General features: G+C 42.2%; 1 protein-coding gene across 11 annotated transcripts in view; it reads right to left on the reverse strand.

Annotated features, from left to right (window-relative positions):
* NAAA (N-acylethanolamine acid amidase) overlaps positions 1 to 22,329 on the reverse strand; it is a 47,951-nt gene that overhangs the window by 23,994 nt on the left and 1,628 nt on the right. For 3 of the 11 annotated variants that reach the window (XM_060299492.1, XM_030877901.3, XM_030877900.3), the window contains exons 3-10: positions 20,072 to 20,198; positions 16,741 to 16,831; positions 12,646 to 12,722; positions 9,941 to 10,113; positions 9,722 to 9,784; positions 8,905 to 8,971; positions 7,547 to 7,575; positions 3,737 to 3,845 (exon numbers count right to left, since the gene is read on the reverse strand). In XM_060299492.1, the coding sequence (XP_060155475.1) occupies positions 3,770 to 3,845; positions 7,547 to 7,575; positions 8,905 to 8,971; positions 9,722 to 9,784; positions 9,941 to 10,113; positions 12,646 to 12,722; positions 16,741 to 16,831; positions 20,072 to 20,198 (703 nt within the window). In that variant the 3' untranslated portion in view covers positions 3,737 to 3,769. Of the gene's footprint in view, positions 1 to 3,052; positions 3,112 to 3,736; positions 5,371 to 5,804; positions 7,000 to 7,546; positions 7,576 to 8,904; positions 8,972 to 9,117; positions 9,192 to 9,721; positions 9,785 to 9,940; positions 10,114 to 12,645; positions 12,723 to 16,740; positions 16,832 to 20,071; positions 20,199 to 22,329 lie in introns of those variants that run through there. The other 8 variants (XM_060299490.1, XM_060299489.1, XM_060299491.2 and 5 more) reach the window with 6 other exon arrangements.

The raw sequence follows: 22,329 nt of genomic DNA on the forward strand, positions 1-22,329 counted from the left end.
AGCTACCACTGGCATTTTTCACAGAACTAGAACAAAAAATTTCACAATTTGTATGGAAACACAAAAGACCCCGAATAGCCAAAGCAATCTTGAGAACGAAAAATGGAGCTGGAAGAATCAGGCTCCCTGACTTCAGACTATACTACAAAGCTACAGTAATCAAGACAGTATGGTAATGGTACCAAAACAGAAAGATAGATCAATGGAACAGGACAGAAAGCCCAGAGATAAACCCACACACATATGGTCACCTTATCTTTGATAAAGGAGGCAGGAATGTACACTGGAGAAAGGACAGCCTCTTCAATAAGTGGTGCTGGGAAAACTGGACAGGTACATGTAAAAGTATGAGATTAGATCACTCCCTAACACCATACACAAAAATAAGCTCAAAATGGATTAAAGACCTAAATGTAAGGCCAGAAATTATCAAACTCTTAGAGGAAAACATAGGCAGAACACTCTGACATAAATCACAGCAAGATCCTTTTTGACCCACCTCCTAGAGAAATGGAAATAAAAACAAAAATAAACAAATGGGACCTAATGAAACTTTAAAGCTTTTGCACAGCAAAGGAAACCATAAACAAGACCAAAGGACAACCCTCAGAATGGGAGAAAATATTTGCAAATGAAGCAACTGACAAAGGATTAATCTCCAAAATTTACAAGCAGCTCATGCAGCTCAATAAAAAAAAAAAAAAAAAACCCAATCCTAAAATGGGCAGAAGACCTAAATAGACACTTCTCCAAAGAAGATATACAGACTGCCAACAAACACATGAAAGCATGCTCAACATCATTAATCATTAGAGAAATGCAAATCAAAACTACAATGAGATATCATCTCACACCGGTCAGCATGGCCATCATTAAAAAATCTAGAAACAATAAATGCTGGAGAGGGTGTGGAGAAAAGGGAACCCTCTTGCACTGCTGGTGGGAATGTGAATTGGTTCAGCCACTATGGAGAACAGTATGGAGGTTCCTTAAAAAACTACAAATAGAACTACCATATGACCCAGCAATCCCACTACTGGGCATATACCCTGAGAAAACCATAATTCAAGAAGAGTCATGTACCAAAATGTTCATTGCAGCTCTATTTACAATAGCCAGGACATGGAAGCAACCTAAGTGTCCATCATCGGATGAATGGATAAAGAAGATGTGGCACATATATACAATGGAATATTACTCAGCCATAAAAAGAAACGAAATTGAGTTATTTGTAGTGAGGTGGATGGACCTAGAGTCTGTCATACAGAGTGAAGTAAGTCAGAAAGAGAAAGACAAATACCGTATGCTAACACATATATACGGAATCTAAGAAAAAAAAAAATGTCATGAAGAACCTAGGGGTAAGAGGGGAATAAAGACACAGACCTACTAGAGAATGGACTTGAGGATATGGGGAGGGGGAAGGGTAAGCTAGGACGAAGTGAGAGAGTGGCATGGACATATATACACTACCAAACGTAAAATAGATTGCTAGTGGGAAGCAGCCGCATAGCACAGGGAGATCAGCTCAGTGCTTTGTGACCACCTAGAGGGGTGGGATAGGGAGGGTGGGAGGGAGGGAGATTCAAGAGGGAAGAGATATGGGAACATATGTATAACTGATTCACTTTGTTGTAAAGCGGAAACACACCATTGTAAAGCAATTATACTCCAATAAAGATGTAAAAAGAAAAAAAGAAAAAAACCCTTTGTACCTGTTGCCTGTCAAACATCTGCAGAAATGATGCACCGAACAGTATTATGTCAACTCAGTGCTTTGAGATGATCTCCAAGGCTTAGAACCTTGATAAGACATAATTTAAGAATGGGAGATGCCTGAGCGCTCCTCCTTGTACCTTCCGTGTTGCTCAAATGTGGCCCTGCGGTTCCCAAATGCTACTTGCTCTTTCTTCCCAACAAAAGTCCCAGGAAAGGTCCTTTCCAGCAATGAGGGACACAGACAAAAATATTTCAACCAAAAGAAAAAAAATCAACCTGATGCTGCATCAGTTATGCTTTCAGAGAAAGATCTTGATCAAAGAGGAGAAATGTGAAAATGGATAAAGCATACTTGATTTTAAATGGAGTGGGAAAGCCACGAAAGGAGAGTTCTTACCCTTGGTTTCAACTTACGCAGCCAGCAGGAAGAAAGATTTTTGTTTGTTTGTTTGTTACTAGAGCAATGCTGTTTACTTATTTTCTTTAATTTTTAAAAAAAATTTATTTTGTATTTTTTTACATCATTATTGGAGTATAATTGCTTTACAATGGTGTGTTAGTTTCTGCTTTATAACAAAGTGAATCAGTTATACATATACATATGTTCCCATATCTCTTCCCTCTTGCGTCTCCCTCCCTCCCACCCCTCTAGGTGGTCACAAAGCACCGAGTTGATCTCCCTGTGCTATGCGGCTTCTTCCCACTAGCTATCTATTTTACGTTTGCATTTCTCAGTAACAGCAAATGGACCATCACTTGCAACCAATGTGAAACTGCAACAACCCTGAACTCTTGTTCTCCTCTAATGAACTTCTGTTCAAAACAACACTCCCCGGTTTCCTCCCAGATTCCAATAAAAGCTAACCTTCCCTTTGTTCCTCAGATTTGCCTATGGTTCGCCAAGGTTTGCTTGTCCCGAATTGTAATTCGTCTGCTATTCCCTCTGCTCAACTCATCTTTGCTTAATAATAACTGTTGTTAATTTTATTTAAGTTTGGCAGACTCTTCCAGAAGCACTTCATAATGAACAAAGAGGTCTTGCCCGCTCATTTCTTTATAAACTCAGGTATGACAAAATAGCTGTTAAGTAATGGTGAGAAGCTGGGAATAAAGCCCGAGAATATGGCTCGGCCTCTGAGACGGATTATTTTTGAGTTGTTAAAGCCAGAACAGAAGAAGCTAAGAGCCGGCCAAGGCAAGCCCTGAAGGAAGGTGAATGAGGACAGCTATCACCCCACTTTACCACAACACGCTCCAAACTCATCCTCCTGCTCCCACTTCACAATGTTGAAAAGTTTAATGAGGAAAGAGCCTGTATCGGTCATAAAATATAATCTTTTCACTTTATTTTTTAAAGTGCAGCTCTTCAAAAATTTCATTTAAAAAGATCATCTGTAAGGGAAAAAAAGCGCTTAATTTAAACACTGATTTTAAACATCCCCGTAAGTGAATGAACAAAACATCAGGCTAGGTTTATAAACTCCAGGCGATCCCTGCAATAGGAAAAGGTGGCCTGTCAATAGGTGGCTGCCAAGATGATTTGATTTCAGGGACAGCAGAAGGGACTCCTGCTTTTTTCCTCATGTCTTTCCTCTCACCTATGGCCTCACTGATGCCTGAAATAAATTTTGAGTGTCCTGGGTCCTTCATTGTCTGTCTGATCCTGCAAAGGAGCTGGGCCTGCCTCACTGTGACTTTGGAGACACCTAAGTCTCACCAGATATTTGCCCCTCTGCGTAAGTGAAGAGGTAACGCTTTGCCCTGAAAGCAGGTTTTAATCAGGGGCAAAGCGCACTGAGCACCAGAAGACTAGCTTTCATACGAACAATTCAAAATAAATACTTAAGAGTGACATTAACATGACACAAATAACAACCATACACTCAATGCCTGTCAGAAAATATTACGTATGTATAAATGTTAAGGATGCTACTATCTTCTAGGAGAAATACCAGCCTATGTCCTCCTTCCCCCATCCCTAACCGCTGCCCTCCCCCGCAAAAAAACTTTAGCAAACCTTCATAGCATAGGTGAATTCGCTCTTCTGCTTTTAACTCGGGTTTCTGATCCTAGTCATGTACTTGTCTGGGCTGGCAGCACTCATTACTGTAGTATAAATTGTGTAGCTGAAAATGAGAGGAATTTTAACATATACATCATTTTCTCTAATATTCCAAAGAGGGGAAGAAAAATCCCAAGCTCTTTTCCTAATACTTGGGACCCAGGACAAGAATACAGACAGACACCCACCTATGTCAGGCTATTTAAAAGTTATAATTCAAGGAACCACACTAAGTGTTCTTTCCTATTTTGACAACACTGTGGAAGGCCAAGTTCAAAATTCTCAGACTCCCCAGAGTTTCACACTGTGGCAATGAAGGAGAGCTAGCCTTAGCCTGCAGTCCTGCTCTGCCTACCCCACAAATGGCACATATGTGGACGCTCATCTAGGCTTCATGCACCACCCCCAGCAAACAGCCATCCCTTGGCCACCACCAGGCACAGGACGTCCATGAAGGCTGCACACCGCCACCAGGAGAACACCACCCAGGGAAGTGAACCACGCAGGCCCTGGAAATGGCTTGGGCGCTGTTCAGGACGAGAATTCCAGGGTTCTGGGTACTTGGGCCAGACTCTGAGTGGATTCCTTATATCATGGGAGAGTCAGAGGAAGGCCAGAGTGGGGACCTGAAAGCTCAGGGATCAAGACAGGGGGTCCACTGGCCCAGATCTAAGGATGAAAAGTACAATGTCACTTACTCAACATTCTGCAGAGCAAGAGACCCAAATAACTTGGGCACATGCACATACGCATGCACATACACACTGAGGCTCCTACCCTTCACTCCCTTCGACTTCCTTTTGCCCCAGACACCAGCTGGGATGCCTGCTCAAAGCATTGGGAGTGGGGCAGTTTAGGAATAGGCACTGGCACCCCACAGCTGAATCAAACACTGGGCTGAAGACAGCACTATGAGAACATGCAAAGCTTGTCAAGGGGAACGAAGGTTCCCTGAACAGGACCTCAGCTGCTTATTTAATTTAGTCATAATTCTTTTTTAAGCTTTTAAAAAATGTATTATTTTTGGCTGCGTTGGGTCTTCATTGCTGCGGGCGGGCTTTCTGTAGTTGCGGCGAGCGTGGGCTACTCTTCGTTGCCAGCTTCTCATTGCGGTGGCTTCTCTTGTTGTGAAGCATGGGCTCTAGGTGTGCGGGCTTCAGTAGTTGTGGCTCGCAGGCTCTAGAGTGCAGGCTCAGTATTTGTGGTGCAGGAGTTTAGTTGTTCCGTGGCATGTGGGATCTTCCTGGACCAGGGCTGAAACCGGTGTCCCTTGCATTGGCAGGCGGATTCTTAACCACTGCACCACCAGGGAAGCCCTTTAGTCATAATTCTGTTCTCCATCACTGTTTTAATACTGTCTCTGCTTATAGCCACAGCAGAGGATGGAGCTCCACTGCAGGGGACTGTAATTTTGTAGCACAGCACAAGGGGGCAGCATAGAGATCCTTGCTTCTGTTCAGACTTTTCTAAATATTAGCCTCACACACTGAACAGACGTAGCTGATGGTAATCATTACATGCAAAAGGCCTGAGAGTCAGGGATCTGTGTTATTTCTGGTTCACTGGTGATAATCATTTAAATGTAGATCCTGTTGGGTTTTCAATTATACAATAAAGAAAAATGCTTCTTGGTAAACTGTTTATAACTTCTGACAATTCTATTTCGACAAAACATTTGCCATTTAAACATTCATGGCCTTTAACTCAGTAATCCTACTTCTGTGAATTCAGCCAAGGAAAATAATACAAAAAGAGGGGGGAAATGTACAAATATATTTATTTCAGAGTTTTAATAGAGGAAAAACTAACAACTGGAGAATGTTTAATCCAATTATACTACATTCAATTGGTTATGATGCAGCTATTTAAAATTATAAGGGCTGTTCACAGCATGGAAAATGCTTTATTAAAATAAATATTAAAAAACGATTTGATTATACTATTAATCTTTAAATGAAATATTGATCATTTATATAACTATTTAAAAAACTATAAGAACACAAAAATAGGTTAACTTTTTTTTTTTTTTTTTTTTTTTGCAGTACATGGGCCTCTCACTGTTGTGGCCTCTCCTGTTGCGGAGCACAGGCTCCAGACATGCAGGCTCAGCGGCCATGGCTCACAGGCCCAGCCACTCCGCGGCATGTGGGATCTTCCCGGACCGGGGCACGGACCCGTGTACCCTGCATCGGCAGGCGGACTCTCAACCACTGCGCCACCAGGGAAGCCCTAACTATTTTTTAAATGATTATTAAAAAGGCAAAATTGTGCCCATCTGTAAAGGGTAATGGTGAGTTGGAGCTAACTCCTACAGGCTGGTGAGAGTCAATGGTTAAATATGCAGGAAGTTTATGAGCCAACTGTAAGCTTGAAATAGGCCATGGTGAGTATTTACACCAAGGAAATCAATAAATGCTACAAATCAGGAGTCTTTTGTTTTTGCTCTCTCTGCCCTCAAAGAACTAGTTCACTGGCATAGTGCTAGGTATCATTTGTGACCCAACTAGCTCATTTGTTAGAGTGGGAAAATACTGATTTGCTTTTCTGTAGAAGACTGTTTTAGCTGTTAGAATATCGTTTATGGAATTAATTATTTAGCAATAATCTTTTTATCTGGACATACTTTAAAAAAATTCAAAGAGATATATTCCTATTACAGTGCAAAGTGAACAGAGTAACACCAGTTTTGAAAATGTCATTGTACCTAAGGAATCTTAGAGCACCCAAATATACAAAAGGTAATCTAGAGGCCGTCAGGAAAACTACTGTTTTATATTTGTGTGAAAGAGGATCATTTCAAAGAAAAAAATCAATTGGGTATTTGAAACTAAAAATCCCTTTACAAGTTTTATCCATATTAGGCTATTTCTTGAAGAATACCATTTTTGATATTCTTGCCTTGAAGAAAGAAGGAAGGATGATGAGAAAGTAGGAAATGCTGGGTTTTGGAATTTATGGAGGTAAGAGAAGGAGATAAGACTCTGTGATGACTTGCTACCTCTTCTATTTTAGGCCCTACCTCACTGAGCTGGTCGTGGGCACAGAGAAGGCAATCAGGCAACACCTTGAGGGGTATGAGGCCACGAAGTGCGGGTTCTTGGCCTATTCAGCCGTGCTGTGATGGTGACGGCGGACCTTCAGAGCTTCCTGTACAAGTTTGGTGGGGTCTGCGTCTCAAGTTTAACTAACCGCAGTGGCAGCCCGGCCCAGCGGTTCACCTCAAAAAGAAGAGGGTGGATAAAATCCCAGGCTGTGGACCCGAGAAGCCATTGCTCACAGAATGCTGCTATCAAGGACACAGGCTAAAAGAGAAACATTAACTTAGGCACTGAATCAGCTGTGAAATTAGCACGGGGGTAGCAGAAACTCCCCGGGAAGATAAAGGAAAGCCAAAGGTATCTAAAGCTTAGTACTAACAGTGAAATTAGGGAGCTCCCAAGGGGCAAAGGTGGTCCCCAGCTAGCAGACGGATTTAGGATGAGCATGTCATGCCCTCCTCCTTCCAGATCACTCTATCCTCCTCACCTTTGTTTTTCTCCATGGACTCCTCACCTGACTTGTGCTACATTTGTTTATCTGTCCCTCCCTGCCAGTAGAATGCTGGTCCCAGGAGAGCAAAGAGTCTGTTTTGTCACAGCTGGCGCCACGGCACCTAGAAAACCTGCTCTGTGGGAGCCCTCAGATCCCTGCTGAGCCAAAGAGTGCAGGGGAGAGTCTACTGTGCCAGGGTGATGTAGGAACAGACGTGCTTAACATGTCACTTACTTGTTATAAACCGGAAACACTGACAAAACCTGCACAGGAGAAATCATATTAAAAATGATTAGAAATTTGAAAAGGTTCAGGCACCCCAATGTTCATAGCAACACTATTCACAATAGCCAAGATACAGAAGCAACCTAAGCGTCCATCAACAGATGAATGGATAAAGAAGATGTGGTGTACATATACAATGGTATATTACTCAGCCACAAAAAAGAATGAAATTTTGCCATTTACACAACATGGATGGACTTGGAGGGCAATATGCTTAGTGAAGTAAGTCAGACAGAAAGACAAATGCTGTATGCTATCACTTATATGTGGAATCTAAAAAACAATACAAATGAATGTATACAGCAAACAGAAACAGACTCACAGATATAGAGAACAAACTAGTGGGAGAGAAAGAGGAGGGGAGGGGCAAATTAGGGGTATGGGATTAAGAGATACAAACTACTATGTATAGGGACTTCCCTGGTGGTGCTGTGGTGAAGAATCTGCCTGCCACTGCAGGGGACACGGGTTCAAGCCCCAGTCCGGGAAGATCCCACATGCCACGGAGCAACTAAGCCCATGCACCACAACTACTAAGCCTGCGCTCTAGAGCCTGTGAGCCACAACTACTGAGCCTGTGTGCCACAACTACTGAAGCCCATGTGCCCTTGAGCCTGTGCTCCGCAACGAGAGAAGCCACTGCAATGAGAAGCCCGCGCACCACAACGAAGAGTAGCCCCCGCTCGCCGCAACTAGAGAAAGCCCGTGCACAGCAACAAAGACCCAACGCAGCGGGAAAAAAACCAAAACCAAAAACAAAACTACTATGTATAAAATTAGCTACAAATATATTATATGGTACAACACAGGAAATACAGCCAATATCTTATAATAATTATAAATGGAATATAACCTTTAAAAATTGTAGATCACTATGTTGTACACCTGAAATTTATGTAACGTTGTACGCCAACTATACCTCAGTAAAATAATAATAATAAATAAAAGACTATTAAAAGATAGGAGAAATACATGCAGAATATCAATAGGAATAAAATAACCACTGAACACTTTGGTGTATCTTGGGGTGACAGAGTTAGACTTTTGAAACCTTTTTTTTCTTTTAAACAAATGAACACGTTACAACTATGCTTTTTTTTTAAACATGCAGAAAAACTCAGGTGAAGATGATACTTTAACCTAAATGGTTACAAGTTCAGAAAATGTTTTCCTTTTAAATGTTTTCAACCAGGTAAAACCTACTTTAATATTGCTTGATTTTGGAAGAATTTTTTTTTTTTTTTAATCACTATTGAGAAAGACACCAAACATCCTGGGTAAAAGCTGGACATCGTGACACAAGTTACCTGAAAGAGCGTCTCCAGGCTGAGGTTTGCCTGGCCCGTGGCATTAAGAGCTTTGATGGCAGGTGTTCTGTAAGGACAATGGTCAAAGGTCACTCGGTACTTCAGGAAACTCCGAATCCCACAAGCTCTCATTTTGGCAGGCTCAATGCAAGGCCTAGCCTCATTATCTCCCTTTCCCCCAAACAGATTCTGGCCCCCATGCATGTTTGCTACCTTGTCTCAAACCACCATGGTGGAATTAATTCAACCCCGTCTGCTCAAGGAAGCCAGGATGATGAAAATGTTTTCTGTGAATTGAACAGTTGCCACCAAACACACGGGTCAGTAAAGCCAAGGAAAAATATATAACTACTTGCCTTTTGGGGACGCACTGACTTATAATTATAGAATTTTCAAAATTAGAAGGGAAATTAAAGCCCCCCCAAAGTTTATTTATTTAAGTGCAGGGAAATGTTTTCCTTCCCAAAAAGTCTTACATAGAAAACCATGAACCTTGTTCCATCTTTTCCTTTTACAGATGGGTGAACAGAGGCCCAAGAGGCCACCCAGTGAGTCATCAGCAGAGCTAGTGCTGGAATCTAGAACTCCTGACCCTGAAGGCCAGAACCAACCTTGTCTTCCCAACACCCAGCCATCTGCCAAGAAGCTCCTTGCCATGCTCTCCACCACATACCACACTCTCCCATCCTGGCCAAGGGCTAAGGTACATTTTCTGGAGGGGACAGCACCTATAGTCCTCTCCAGTTCCCGTAGCAAGAGGGGCACATTCTCCTGACAGCAAGAAAACACTGCAAACCAGAAAGTGTTTAGAGACTACCTTCGGTCATCTCTCTTAGGCACTGGCTTCCAATGGTCATAATTTGTCTCCACTCGGAACCACCTGCAACACAGCACATCATCTTGTCTTAGCCAAGGTCATTTGGGACATAGCTAAAGAAAAAGTTAGAAAAATAAAAAAATACCTCTAGTTTCACCAATTAAAGAAACAAAAAAAGATTACTGATACAAAATGACCAGAGCCTTTAATTCTACTCACGCTCCATTTAAAGGATCTAGAGGCCATATGTCTGCTGGGCCATCTCTGTTCCTTGTGATGACCACTCCCTCCTGGGGGAATGTGCCACCAACAATGTAATAAACATCAGCCATAAGGGGAGTCTTGGCCAATTCGTAAACAGCTGCTTCAAAGTTTTCTGATTCACTCAGGGTCTGAACAAAAAAAAACAAACAAACCTGCATTAGCATCATTATACGCGGCAGTTATCCACACCAACTGATGGACAGCTGGTCCAAAGCACATTCTCCTGCTCTATTAAGCCATGGCTATAATCTTGAACTGCTCTGACCGCATTCTCTTGTCATCAGGGCTCCTGAGATGGAAGAAGCCTCGATGGAAAGCCAACAGCAGCAGGGTTTTTCTCACAAAAGAAGAGAACTTTGACAAGTTCTCTTTGGTGAAGAGACCCGGCTCACCAAACACAGCCTGCATGATTTCGAGGCAGATCACCCTCGCAAAGATCTCCCCATGTTTCTTCATTCATTTGTTCTTTTAGCAGATATTTCCTGAATGCCTGTTATGTGCCAGGCACTGTGCTGCTGTGGGAACAGAGCCATGAATATGATGGACCCAGTCCTTGCTCTCCCCAGACTTCCAAAGATGAAAATCAAGCCAACAGGCAATAGTGACACAATGTGATAAGTGTCAACACAGGAGAAGGAGATGCTGTGGAAGTCACAGCAGGGGACCCATCCTTACCCAGGCCATTGACAAGGTCCCTCAGGGAGGTATCGCATGAGCTGAGGTCAGAGAGACAAACAGAAGTCAGACCAGAGAAAACGGCGGTTGTGGGGTTGGGAGTGGGCATGGGGAAGAGAGTTGTAGCTCAATGGGATAGACTGGCAAAGGGCTGGAGATGAAAGACGGCGTGCTGCATTAGAACATCGAGCTGAACTGGGCTTCATCAACACCTCCATAGGTCTGCAGCATGGATGGTTAAGGGGATCACTTTCCAAATATTCAGCTTCAAAAAAAAAAAAAAAACACTGAGGGCTTTCCTGGTGGCACAGTGGTTGAGAGTCCGCCTGCCGATGCAGGGGACACAGGTTCGTGCCCCAGTCCGGGAAGATCCCACATGCCGCAGAGCGGCTGGGCCCGTGAGCCATGGCCGCTGAGCCTGTGCGTCCGGAGCCTGTGCTCCACAACGGGAGAGGCCACAACAGTGAAAAGCCCGTGTACCACAGAAAAAAAAAAAGAAAGAAAGAAAAATATGTGAAAGATGCATAGTTTGTCAACATCTTTAGGGAATATTTAAGTAAAATGTTTAGGAGAGGGCTTCCCTGGTGGCACAGTGGTTGAGAATCTGCCTGCCAATGCAGGGGACAAGGGTTCGAGCCCTGGTCCAGGAAGATCCCACATGCCGCGGAGCAACTAAGCCTGTGCGCCACAACTACTGAGCCTGCACTCTAGAGGCCACGAGCCACAACTACTGAGCCCGTGTGCTGCAACTACTGAAGCCCATGCGCTGCAACTACTGAAGCCCATGCGCTGCAACTACTGAAGCCCATGCGCCTAGAGCCCGTGCTCCGCAACAAGAAAAGCCACCACGATGAGAAGTCCATGCACCGCAACGAAGAGTAGCCCCCGCCGCTCGTCGCAACTAGAGAAAGCCCGTACGCAGCAACGAAGACCCAACACAGCCAAAAGTAAATAAATAAAAAAATTTATATAAGAAAAAAAGTTTAGGAGAATTTCAAGTCCACAGGGTCTTGATCATTTAGAGCAGGACAAGGAAGGGCCAAAAAGGCTAAACCCAGGCAGGGCCAGATCCTTTCACCAGAGATGTGCTCCTGAAAATGTGCTTTCTGTGGTCAGATTACAAGTTATATGTGGCCTGGAACCTAAAGCTGATGTTCCTTTTGTTGTGTGTAGAGCTACCTTCTAACGCATTTGTTTTGCTAATTCAGATACTTGCAAATGGAGATTAAGATATCTGCAACTGGAGATTCTAAAAGGAGGGCACATCTGTATCTGCAGAAAAATATATGTCTTTTATCTCAATTAGCTGTTGTGGAAAACTCTAGCCTATGACAAAGATTCTCTTCTTGACCGAACTCTATCCAGGCTCCTGGAGCCCTCTTCTCAACTATGCCTTAACCTCAGCCTATAAAGACTTGGACAAACACTATCACAGCTTCTGACAGCTCAAGGCCACGTTCTTACGATGACTGTAGCCCCCTTATAGTGCCTGCCTGAAAAAACTCAAGGCTTCCCAAAGACTTTACAGCTAATACATGAAGATAGGGCCCCTATGTCACAGTCTCTGCGGGAGGGTAGGAGGCTGACTTACTTCACATGGACAACTCCCTCCTTTCTACTTTTGCTAATTTCTCACTTCTGTGACTCTACTGTGCTCCCCTCACCCCCTCCCCATTCCCTCATTCTCCCTTTAAAATACTCAGTCAAGTAGAAGTTAAGTTCCATTCACGCTGGACACTTTTCCCTATTGCAATATTGTACTACTGATAAAAATCTGTCCTTAACACTTTAACTAGTGTCCCACTTTATCTTTGGTACTTATTATCAAAAAAGGTGACAGGCATTTTGTAAACCTTTAAATGCTTATTCTTGTCAGGAGCTTCTTACGTTAGAAACAACATTGTTAAATGACACAGCATCACAACATGAACACAGTTTAGAACATGACATTAGGGTGAGGTGGGCTCGACAGGAAAAATACTCACAGTGCGGATAAGCCAGCTGACCGGTGAGTGTCTATGAAAAAGGGCGGCAATCATATTCTCCCACCACGAGCCTTTATCTGCCAAGGATGGAACAATAAGTATATGCTCGAGTTGCTGCCCCAGAGCCACGTTTTAAAATTCCTAAATCTTGTTTCTTTCCCACAGTACAAGTTGATGTGGGAGAAATGGTGGTGGATGAAGAGTGATTTTATTAGCAACCAATTTTCAAAGATGAAGCCCAAATTGTATGGCAACATATAAACATGTATATGTATATGTGTGAGTGTATATGTGTGTATATATGTATTTCATATGTGTGTATGTGTGTGTATATAGTCTTTTACCTGGAAACAATGATAATTATGTTAAAGGAAATCATTCTATTATATTACTTCATGCAAAATGAAATTATGTAGCTAATAAGAAAAGTGACCCAACAGTATTTGGAAGGGCTTCCCTGGTGGCGCAGTGGTTAAGAATCCACCTGCCAATGCAGGGGACACAGGTTTGAGTCCTGGTCCGGGAAGATCCCACCTGCAGTGGAGCAACTAAGCCTGTGCGCCACAACTACTGAGCCTGCGCTAGAGCCCGTGAGCCACAACTGCTGAAGCCTGTGCGCCTAGAGCCTGTGCACTGCAACGAAGAGTAGCCCCCGCTCGCCACAACTAGAGAAAGCCCAGGCGCAGCAACAAAGACCCAAATCAGTCAAAAATAAATAAAAATAAAAAAAATAAATTTATTAAAAAAACACAGTATTTGGAAGACTGTAGAGCACATATATATTTCAGAACTTTAAGTAAGATTTGGGCTCATTTATTTATTTTTTTTTTTGCAGTACACGGGCCTCTCACTGTTGTGGCCTCTCCCGTTGAGGAGCACAGGCTACGGACGCGCATGCCCAGTGGCCATGGCTCACGGGCCCAGCCGCTCTGCGGCATGTGGGATCTTCCCGGACCGGGGCACGCACCCATGTCCCCTGCATCGGCAGGCGGACTCTCAACCACTGCGCCACCAGGGAAGCCCCTATTTTTTTTAATACTTTTTAACATCTTTAAAATTATCTGTAGGGGATTTACTTCCAAAGAAAAATTTTCATTCAAGGAATAAGCATTTCATTCAAGAAATAAGCATCTACTAGCCACCATATCCAGACTTGGTCCAGACCCTTGGAATTTAACAGTAACCAGAAGAAACTAGTGTACCATTAAATAACAAGGTTTTGATAACCATCATAAAGTAAAACAAGAATGTAATCATGAGTGACAAGAGAGGACTCCTCTGAGAGGAGAGTAAGGATAGCCCCTCTGAGTTGTGGACATCTAGCTAAGGCGGGCAGAGCATTCCAGACAGAAGGCATAGGTGTCAAGCCTAAGGCAGGGCAGCTGTCAAGAAAAGAAAGAACGCCAGTGAGGTCCAGGTGGAGTGAGGGAGAAGGAGAAGCAGAAAATGAGGTGCCGGAGGTGATCACGTAGAGTTTTGAGGTGAGAGTCAGGGCTCTGGATTTGTCACGTGAAATAAAAAGTCAGGGACTTCCCTGGTGGTCCAGTGGTTGAGAATCCGCCTTGCAATGCGGGAGACACCAGTTTGAGCCCTGGTCGGGGAACTAAGATCCCACACGCCGTGGGGGAACTAAGATCCCACGTGCCGTGGGGAAACTAAGCCCGTGCGCTGCAACTACTGAGCCCGTGGGCTCTGGAGCCCGTGCATCACAACTAGAGAGGAGCCCACGTACCACAACCAAGAGCCCACGCACTGCAACAAAAGATCCCGTGTGCCTCAACTACGCAGCCAATAAATAAACAAATAAATTTTTTTTAAAAAAGAAGAAGAAATGGCAAGTCATGGTAGGTTTTAAGCAAGGGAACAACCTGATCATGCAGCTGCAGGGTGGAGAAAGTACAGGAGGGTGAGAACAGTAGTGGGGAGATCAGATGGACAGCTAGGCAGCAACACAGGTGTGAGAGCCTAGCAGGGAAGGTGGAGAGAACGGACAGGGAGAGTCTCGTTTTGGCGGTAGAGCTGACAAAACTTAGGGACCGAGGGGTCAAAGAATTCTCCTGGTAGCAATTGGTTGAGGAGAAGTGCAATTCCCTGAGACACGGAAAATTAGGAGAGGTGTAACTTTGGGTGGAGGAGGTTACTAAGGGCAGGAAAAAGGGAAAAGAAAAGAGCAAGAGATGTGCTTGAACATGTTAAGTTTGGGATGCCTAGGAGACATCAGCGTGGAGATGCTGAGCAGGTAGTTGGACACTTCAATCTGGGGCTCAGAAGAGGACCAGCCCAGAGACGTGACAACAACGACAGATACGTCTATGGCCCTTGCTCTGTGCCAGACATTGCTCTAGATACCTTACATACACGGACTCATTTCATCCTACAGTGGTTATTATCGTCTCTGTTTTTCAGATGAAGAAACTGAAGCACAGAAAGGTTAAACACCTTGGTCGTGATCACCAGCTAGCAAGTGATAGCACCAAGGTATAAACCCAGGCAGCCTGGTTCTGGGGTCTGAGATCTTATCCGCAGGTGGTTAGGTCTCCCACACTCTATGCCATGTGTTAGTCCTCCTCCTTTTCTTATCCTTATTCATATATTAAAGGCACTGTTGGCCCTCTCCATAATATCCAGAAACTTAACTGAGGATCTTAATTATTGCTATTAAAGAAGAGATGTTATTTTATTGTTCAGGCATTTTAACTCAGTCTTCGCAGACTAAAGATATAACTAGCTTTCATTAGCTTAAGGTTAAAAAAATTTTTTTTAAGAAATTCGGAAGTATTTAATTAAATGTGTATGTAAAAGAATAACTCAGTTACTTTTAAACTGCTCATACCATAGCTATCAGTTAAATAATTTTGTTTACACATGTTTACGGTCATTCTCTGTAAAACTTCAGGAACTGTCATGCTGTGGTTTGGGTACCATGGTTGAGAATTAGTCTCACTCATAGCTGACATTTGAGAAAATGATGAAGAAATACATGAGGATAAAGAACTGAGTCCCTTGGACAATGATATATCCTTAACCAGCATCTTCCTGGTCCAGCCTATGTAAAAAGATAAGAAGACATCAAAGGAAACAACAAGTTGGTCAGGGGTTCATCAGATGACCGACACTACACTTTAAGAGACTCCATGTACCTGTCTTTCTCCTTTATTCAGTTGCAATTCCTGAAGACAGAGACCAGAGCTGGCTTATCTCAGGGTTTCCCACATATTGGGAAACTGAGTGGTGTCCCCTGAGATTTAGGGGATGGCAGTGGGGTTATTTAATAGAGCAACCAGGCAAGGACCCAGGAGATCAATTTGAGAACCATCTCTCCCATCAACCAGCTGTCCTTTTATCTTGCAGCCTTAGTTTCCTCCTTTGCATAATGATGCAGTTAATAATATCAACCCAGCCTATCTAATAGGACTGTTGTGAGGGTCTAATGAGAAAACTTAGGAGTAAGTGCACAGAAAACCTTAAAGTGTTTTACTTGTGTAATGCCACCATATATCCTCTGATTACTGCAATAGTTTCCAGTCTTCTGCTTCCATCTTAACCCAACATGATCTAGTCTCTACAAAGCAGCCAATGATAGTTAAGAATATAAAGGTAAAACAGATCTGTTCACTCCCTGGCCTAAACTCTTCCTAGGGCTTCCATTTGGCTTAAAACCCAAACTCCCCCTCATGACCCTGCACCAAGGCCTCAGCCTTCCTCTCTGTCTCTACTGTCACTCCCCACTTACTCCATCCTGTAACCACGTTACACAGTCTTTTGTTTCTGGAATGCACCAGGGATGGTCCTCCCCCAGCTTCTGCACACCTGGGTCATGTGGGTCAGGCCTTCCCTGACCTCATACCTGCAGTACCTGCCGCACGCCCTCCTTCATTCTCTATCACATCTTCCTGTTTTACTTTCTTGGTAGCATTTATCACTAGCCGAAATAATCTTCATTGCTTACTTGCACACTGCCCACCTTCCCCCACTAGAATGGAAGCATGTAGCGTGGGAGGTGTTCCATATGTTCTGTTGGGGGAGTGAATGAAGTACTTGGATAAAACTGAACAGGGATAGGGCTGAAAGTGCTCAGGAGTTTGTTTTGATTACCTCGTTCGTCGCCAGAAACAGTAAACTTGTGTGGGCTCTGACCGGTCCACAATCCTACATAGCCAATAAAGGTGGTTCCCGTGAAAGCAATCTGGAATCAAGAGATAAGGCATCATCTCAACACGCCAACCCAATGTACATTGAAATCACCTGTTTTGTCCCACAATCTCATGGATTGTTTTTTCCTACAAGTTCCAACATAATAGAATAAAAACTCTGAAATAGCCTTCTAGAAGATTTAACTTTGGGGGTCCATGGATAGAAGTCAAGTGGATCTGTGACCTCAGATGAAAAAAAAAAAAAAGGTACATCTTTATTTTCACTAGCCTCTAACTGAAATTTTACTCCCTCTGTAAGTGCCTGTGACTCACGTATTTTCACATACATGATGGCATCATCCCTATGTTGATATGGTATACATACATATCTTGAAATATCATTCATACTTACCACTACTCTGAATTTATGGTAGTTTCTAGACCCACTGCTAAGTGTTACCAGTTAATGTGTTAAGAAAAAGTATAATATTGAAATGGCTGTATTTCAACGTAACTGGTTTCTTCGCAATCTCGTAACTTTATTTGATGTATTTACGAAACATTATTTTGAGAAGGGATCAGTAAGCTCGCAGAAAAAAGAAGCCCATCCTAGAAGTAGCAAATGGGCTTCCATTTAAAAACTCACGTTGACTCGATTATAAGAGATTAATATCATGCATCTCACAAGCTCTGTGAAGTAAGGGGAAACAAGTGAGACTGTTTGTTCGGTAATAATCAAATTTAAATTTTAAATATTAAAAAATTCTTTTACATACATCTTTCATTTAATCCTCATGGTTATTCCATGAGTTGTAGGGCTCACACCCACTTTTTTTTTTCTTTCTTTCTTTCTTTTTTTGGCTTTGCTCCCACTTTAAATGAAGGAAATGAACTCTAATGATTACAAGACACCACTATATCCCTGAGGAGAAAAACAAACTCTATCAGTTATTTCAGATACCAGACACCCAGCTCACATGGTTCAGTAAAGATGAACTAATACTTTCGTATTTTGAGAAATGAACGGGCCTAGCTTACTTTTTTCCTAGAAAGCTGAATTTTAAGTCAGTAACTTTTCATTTAATTGTTTATTTCTACCTCGTCTGGTTGTAAAATAAAGTGGCTAAATTACAAGGGGAAAATGCAATGGTCTTAATTTCATAAATGACCTCTTCCCCGAGACTCAATGAGGGTCTTCCATGAATTCTCCCCATTTCCATTCATGGCAGTAAAACAGAAATAAGTCTACCTCACTACTAAAGCCCTTATAAAACATAACTATAGGGGAAAAAGTAATCACACAGTCACTTCAGTCACATGGCACACCAACCCTCACATCAGTGTTACTCTTGAAGAACCAGCAAATTAAAGTTACAAAAATCAAAATCCCTGGTAGCTTCCACGATATTTTATAACACGTAACTACAAATAATTATATTATTTGTAAGATATTGTATCTTGTAGCTCTGAAAAACTGTATTTCTAAATGTCTATGCTTTCCAACCGTCTGTGCCAGGTCAGTTAACATAAACAAAGCCCTAGGTGGGGCGGGAGACTGTGATTTACAATCTGAGTTTTGGGGAGACAGCTACTTGAAGGCTGAAGGCCTGGGTTTTGTCCCACCTCTGCCTCATCTCCTCCTGTGACAGTGGAGCAAGTTAGTCTCTGTAAGTCTCAGCCCTTTCATCTGAAAAATGAGGATAGAAATGTTGACTTAAGCCTGCCTCCCAGGGCTATCGTGAAGATCAAAGGAGGTCCTGTATCTGAAAATACTTTTAAAACGATGAACGCTAGATAAGAATAAGGGCTTCATTATTGGATGAACAACCTGTTCTTAATTTAGCAAAGCAATTTATTAGCCAGGAGCCCTCAGCAGAAAGACAATACCCAAGTGTAAACTGTTAAATTCGGTAATAATAGCCTAAGCACTGAGATAAGCCACACCAATAGACCATTCCCCATGAGAGCTCCAGGAGCAACAGAAACAAATGAAGCAACACCTGTTAGTTAGGGCGAGTCTAGCAGGAACAGGTGAAATTACTTTTATTGCATTTAACCTTTTGCCGATTTTTAAGAATTTTTGCTCATTGTAGAATAATGGAGAAAAGCATAAAGTAGTAAAAATAATTGTTGTCCCCTATTATTATTCAGTAATAATTATGAACATTTTAGCAGATGTCCTTTCAGAACTTATTTTCATGGATATTCTGTCATTGCTACCACTTAAAACCATTTTTGAAGTAAATCTTCAACTACAAATTAAATTGGTAATAGTGGTGAAGTAAAGGAATGAAATTGAGAAAGTAGAAACTTTCACCTTAAATATTTCTGTACCGTTTGAATGTTTTATGAGAAAGTTTTTGTTTGTAAAAGCAGACGACCATCTGAGTATTTCGTTAAATGAGTTTCTAGTATTTGTGACTCAACCCCTAAGTGCAAAGAACAAACTAAATAAAGTCCTTAAACAGTGTCCCCCCCAAAGCCAAGATCTGACTTTTGCATTCTCTGTTCTGTTTCATGCAATGACATGGTTTGTGTACACAATGAACATTGATTACTGCTATCTCTCTAGATATTTACACAGAAATGTGACAATAGTACATACTAGGTTGTATGTTCAAAGGAACTATGATGAAAATAAAATGATGTATATGTATAATTTCTTAAAGATCAAAAATAAGAGTAAAAAAAAAAATAAGAGTAGTGTGGGTCAATTATACTTTTAGAGTGAAGGACTATTTATTTGGCCACTATTTATCAAGCATCTACCATATGCTTTGCATAGATTACTTCATTTAACCTTTATAACTATCTCCATAAAGTAGTTATTAACCTCTCTGGGCTGTAATCTGCAAAATGGGTTGAAGTAATTTCCCAAGTTCACAAAGGAAGGGACAGAAGCAAACTTCAAAGCCAGGACTGTCAGATCCCCAAATGAGGTGTTCCTAGACATTTACACTACCCAGCCCCTCTATTCTAGAAGCAGCCTGAACGTGGGAAAGCAAAGGAAAGAGCTGATTTAGCATCATAAATGGAGACCAATCATACACCCATAGAAATTTCCCTAGGGAAAAGTGATTGACCTCTGTAAGTAGATTCTCAATAATAATAAATGACCCTTGTTTCTACAAGCATAATTGATGTAAATCTCCCTTGTGGTTTTTTTTCCAGGAGGGTGACGTTTTTTGTATCTTAAACTGAAAACACAGTTAAGCCGCAGACCATCCAAGTGACGGCTAACTTGGGTTAGCAAGTCTCTCTGATTTCTGAATCTTACACTGTACAGATTATACCTGCCCATTCTTTATGAACTGCACATCCACTGTCAACTTGCGTAAGAAATTTCCAAAAGAGTAATCCAGGTTCCGGCCATGATAAATGTTGCCTTTGGAGTCCTGAGCCACAATACTGGTGCAGAATCTGGGAAAACGGAAAAATTCAACATAAGTGAACAAGAAAAAGGAAATGAGTTTTTCATTTTAAAAATAAGTCCTCGGGCTTCCCTGGTGGCGTAGTGGTTGAGAGTCCGCATGCCAATGCAGGGGACACGGGTTCGTGCCCCGGTCCGGGAAGGTCCCACATGCCGCGGAGCGGCTGGGCCCGTGAGCCATGGCCGCTGAGCCTGCGCGTCCGGAGCCTGTGCTCCTCAACGGGAGAGGCCACAACAGTGAGAGGCCCGCGTACCGCAAAAAAATAAATAAATAAAAAATAAAAATAAGTCCTCAAAGTAAAACAGTTTTCTTCCTTATAACAGACACATATGCTATATAATCCCTGTGGATCATAATTCAAGATGAAAAAGACAACTGGACACAACAGCGTTCGTTCAGTATTACTAGACCTCTGCCCTCAGCACACAGGACGTTGAAAACATACTGAATGCAAATTTCATCCTAAATCTAAATCTGAAACGGACTCATTCTGGGCTCAGCGAGTTCACTGAACTTTGCTTAGTCCTCTGCTTGGCAGTATGTAGTCTATTTAACACACCATTCAAGGTTGGCTCAAGCTCAACTCTCTCTTCTCTGGATTTCTCAGAGCAAACACCATGGCAGCTAACTATTTTGCTCCACAAATTGTTTCACTTTGTCTCCTTGGAAAAAGGGTGAACTATTTAGGAGCTTGCCACTTTTCCTGTCCCCCTTAAAGCTCCCTGCAGAGAGCTAATAAGAGAAAAGGATCTTTTAAGAACTCCCAGCCAGACAGATATATTTTGAGGAAAAGACGAAGAGGTTTGTTAAGAGGTCTAAAGGTCCATATTCTCTGTGAATATGTAATGTTATGTAAAAAGTACTTGAATATATCATGTCCAATTCTGGGACAGGGGAAAGATATGTATACATACACACACACACACACACACACACGAAATATCCTGAAGGATGGATAGTCATTTCTGAGTAACAGGATTGTGGTTAATTTTCTTTATACTTTTCTGTATTTACTAATTTTCTATGATTACATATTGTCTTTATAATTAAGAGAAAACAAATGTTACCTCCTTTTCTGTTTGTTTAAAAAAGGAAGCTTGGTCACGTTTTAATTTTTTCCAAGGTCTCTGATTTTCAAAGAGTTCACGTCAAGAAGCAAACTGATCAAACACTGGAAGTAGCTAAAGCAAAGTCTGTAGACTCTCAAAGGTGATTTTTCAAAATTGGAGAGACAACAATTCTTTCATGTCATGCCCAAATGTTTTGGTGTGAGGTGGCCCACAGCACAGGGAACAACTAGGGAGACAGGCTCTGCTTTGGGAGATGCACTGCACTGTGCTGGGGACATGTGCTTTTAGCAGCAACTCTGACCACTCACCATGCATCTGACTTTCAGCAAATTGTCCCCTCTGAGGCTTGGTTTCCACATCACAAAAGGCAATACAATCTCCAGTGCCTCATACCCAGTAGGCTCAATAAAGCGTCGCTAGTCTTACTTAACCTGATTCAAAAAGCCTTATACCAGAAATGAGGACAAAACATTTCCTTTGTTAATGCTAGTGGAGTCTGATGGTGCTTTTTCTTGCCAGGCGATTCAGTATATACCTTAATATCAAATCCAAAAGTTAGAATGTTTTTTTACTAGAATTTTTGCTCTAGTTGATTTGAATACAGTGACTCCAACAAAGGAAGAGGAAAATGAAAATAAATTGATTTTTTCACTGAGAAAACCACATGTCAGAATAGGAAAAAGATGGGGTAGGAGACGAGGAATGGCAAAATTAACTTAGGTCAATTGAAGGGCCCTTTAATACATCTGTGTCTTAAAACATTTCCCTGAAGAGGAAGGCAGTCACAGTGCTTCTTAACCTACTCTACCTAGATGTTCTGGGAAGATGGCAGCAGGCAGTAAAGTTTCATTATCCACAGGAAAAAAAAATTTTTAAACATCTTTCGGCAGGGAGAAGCTATTAAGTATCTACAAGATGTTACTAATGAGTCTGGTCTGGTGGCAAAACAGTAAGTCCTGAAGACAGAAACCAAGTCAAAGCTCTCTTAATTCCAGGACCTGTTACTGAGCCAACAGAGGCCCTCCCTGCACTTTGCCTGGGATCAACCAC

The sequence above is a fragment of the Globicephala melas genome, chromosome 5 (assembly GCF_963455315.2).
Source record: "Globicephala melas chromosome 5, mGloMel1.2, whole genome shotgun sequence".
Taxonomy (NCBI): Eukaryota; Metazoa; Chordata; class Mammalia; order Artiodactyla; family Delphinidae; genus Globicephala; species Globicephala melas.